General features: G+C 39.3%; 1 protein-coding gene across 1 annotated transcript; it reads left to right on the top strand.

Annotated features, from left to right (window-relative positions):
- The first annotated feature begins 2,099 nt into the window (after window positions 1-2,099).
- On the top strand, window positions 2,100-3,059 carry LOC110931588. The gene has a single exon (XM_022174973.1). It carries the CDS (start codon window positions 2,100-2,102, stop codon window positions 3,057-3,059), a length of 960 nt encoding a protein of 319 aa, XP_022030665.1.
- Window positions 3,060-3,288: the final 229 nt, after the last annotated feature.

Below are 3,288 nucleotides of genomic sequence, written 5' to 3'. Positions count from 1 at the left end.
ATAATGTTAGTTGTATATTCCATTAGTTTCTAGTCGAACTATAGAAGGTATATTTCAAATTGAATGAGAAGTCAAAGGTAAGGTTCCGTATTGATTCGTGACGAACGGGTCAATTGGGGTTTGATTGAGAATGTTTAAAATAAGGTATCATGATGACCCATTATGAACGGGTTACTTAGAATGGAATGAGAATGTAAAAGAATGGTATTGTGCCAAACCGTTTCTAAACGGGTCGATCGGTACCCAGGAAAAAGAATGACAAAAGAAAGTATTGTATTATGTTCACCCGTTAGCTATGGGTCAATAAACTTGCGATAAGTTGAGTATTCAAGAATGAATTGCGGCGAATTTAAGGTTATGTTTGTTAGAAGTTGAATATTGCATTATGTAAAAATTATTAATGCTTTTATTTTGTTGAATGATAGGTAAAGCACCTACTTAAACGGCCGCGCCTTGCTCGGGACGAAGACGAACCGCGACGCCTTCGACACGCTTCCGAAATCTAGTGAATGCAAATGGGTCAAAACATTTTGGTTATGTAGTAAATTATGTCTAGTGGTTTAAATACTTTGTTAAAGACTTATGGTTACCTTTTGTGTATGTCGAATAGTGGTTGTTAGGCTAATATGGTCATCACTCTAGGTGTGACCAATGTTCTTCTTAAAAATGTATAAAATTTAGTTTGGTCAAAATTTTACAATGACATGAAAGTTTTTAAAAGTAGACGCTTATAATTGCCGTTTTGACTTTTCTTTTAAAATGGGCGTTTCAAGTTGGTATCAGAGTAAAGGTTTGAGAGAATCGAACGCAAATGGGAGTGTTCGAACTCAACCGAAAGCTCATAAGAATGCGTGTGTTCGTTCCAAGATGCAAGGTGGAGGTAAGTACTTAATTCTTCTTTTAGAAATCCAATATAGTTATTGACGTTAAGAAGGGAGGTGAAAACGAATTTCAGACCTGAGAAATGGGTATTAGAAAGTATCGGGACTGGTTTATGTGAATGATATTCGAAACGGGTCTAAAATGGCTGCAAAAAGGAAAAATCAGCCATTGAACACTGGGCATTACCGTAGGTTACGGTAGCCACCGTAAGCTACGGTAAACACTGGGACTTTTAACCCACCGTAGGGCAGAATGAATGACCGTAAGGATTTAAGCGCCACCGTAAGCTACGGTAGCCCATTTTCAGCCAAATTAAAATATGTTGTTGTACTTGTTGTTTTGTCACCCGAAGAGTTCTAAAAACATTATAATTAGATTCTAAAAGATAAGAAAAGTAACAATAAGTTATATAAAAGAAAGAATACCATAATAATGGTTGTCGGAAACACCATGTTTCCAAAGGAAGGCTAAGGATGCACTAGTCGACAAGTATTTTGACATATTAAAAGGATGAGAGCTATGTACTACTATTTTGATTACATGACAGAAAGAATGAATAAATATTCTAAGTAATGAAAGTTGAAATTTTGTAGATGGCGGATGAAATAAATGTAAATGACGACAATGTAGCACGTCAAGAAGATATAAACGAAAGAATATCGGAAGAAGTCACCAAAGCTATGCAAGCTAATTTACCTCAATTAGCCCAAGAGGTTGAGAGTCGTGTTCTGGAAACGATGGAAGCTATCATGACAAGTAAGATAGACGAGTTAAAAGAAATGCTTGGTGAATCCCATAGAAAGAGTGAAAAACGTAGATGTACTTACAACGACTTTATGGCGTGCAATCCCTCTTCATACAATGGGGAGGTTGATCCTATAAAGTGTCAAAGGTGGATCGCTAACATCGAAGGCGTGTTCATACTTAGCCGATGTGAGAAAGAAGACCAAGTAATGTTTGCTACGGGTCAACTTCAACAACAAGCCAAGGATTGGTGGGATACGCAATGTAAGGAGTTGGGTGAAGAGAAATTCCAAACTTTAACATGGCAAGAATTCAAGGAGCCGTTTCTGAAGTATCATTGCCCCCAGTCAGCAATCGATAGAATACAAGAAGAATTTCTGCGTCTTCGCTAGAAGGAGGAATCTATTGATGAGATCACCAACACCTTCCTTGAGAAGTTAAAGTTTTGTCAAGATTTTGTTAAGTCCGAAAGAATGAAGATCAATCGATATCACGACATGTTAAAGGCCGAGTTTAGGGAGTTTATCACTCCCTCGAAGTGTGAAACATTGAACGACCTCATCAACTGGGCTCGGGATAGAGAGATTGAGTTGAAGCGACAAATAGAAAGAGGGGAGAAAAGATCGGCTGAAAAGCCTACAACCACAAGCCCGTCCAAGAAACCTAAGCAAAATGATAATAGAAACAAGGGAGGATCAAGAGGTAGCATTCCTCCATGTAAAACTTGTGGAAAACTTCACACTGGAGAATGTCTGCTGGGAAAGAAAGGATGCTACAACTATGGTCAAGAAGGGCATCCTTACTATAAGTGCCCTAGTTCCGTGAGGACGTGTTTCAATTGCTTCACTCCTGGTCATGTCAAAGCTGAATGTCCGAAGCTCAAGCAAAAAGGGCAAAAAGATGGGAAGAAGGACAAAAATCAGAAGGCTCGAGGAAGGATGTTTCAAATTACCACTAAGGAAGCTAAGGTTCTACCAAATGTTGTATCAGGTATTTTCTTAGTCAACTTAATACCCGTGAATGTATTATTCGATTTTGGTGCTAGTAGATCATTTGTGTCAGATGAACTTATGTGCCATCCCTCTTTTAGAAAAGAACGAATGTCTATACCCATAGAAGTAGAAGTAGCGGATAGCAAAAGTTACTTGTTATGTGAAGTGTGTAAAAACTGTAAGATCACCATAGAGGACGAAGACTTCGAAATAGATCTTATTCCTACGGTTTTGGGGGAATTTAAAGTAGTAGTGGGAATGGATTGGTTATCCCGGTATCATGCAGAGATTCGATGCGAGGCAAAAGTTACTCACGCGTTGTCACCTAGTGGGAGTCGAGTAAGTATTTATGGGGAAAGAAAATTAGAGGTGAAGCTGTGCACGATTGTAGATGCGGTCAAGTACGCAAGAAATGAAGGCAAGGCTTTTTGGCCTACGTGATAGACACTAAACAGAAGACGCCCGAATTTGGAGAAGTAGAAGTTGTAAATGAGTATCCGGATGTGTTTCCAGATGAATTGCCGGGATTACCACCCGAGCGAGAGGTAGAATTCCGAACCGAACAAAACCCGAGCGCCAAGCCGGTCGCCAAAGCTCCCTATAGATTAGCTCCCGCTGAAATGCGAGTGCTAATGACGCAAATACAAGAACTGCTCGATAAAGGCTTCAT

The sequence above is a fragment of the Helianthus annuus genome, chromosome 3 (assembly GCF_002127325.2).
Source record: "Helianthus annuus cultivar XRQ/B chromosome 3, HanXRQr2.0-SUNRISE, whole genome shotgun sequence".
NCBI lineage: Eukaryota > Viridiplantae > Streptophyta > Magnoliopsida > Asterales > Asteraceae > Helianthus > Helianthus annuus.
This window is presented reverse-complemented; position numbering and strand designations above follow the sequence as displayed.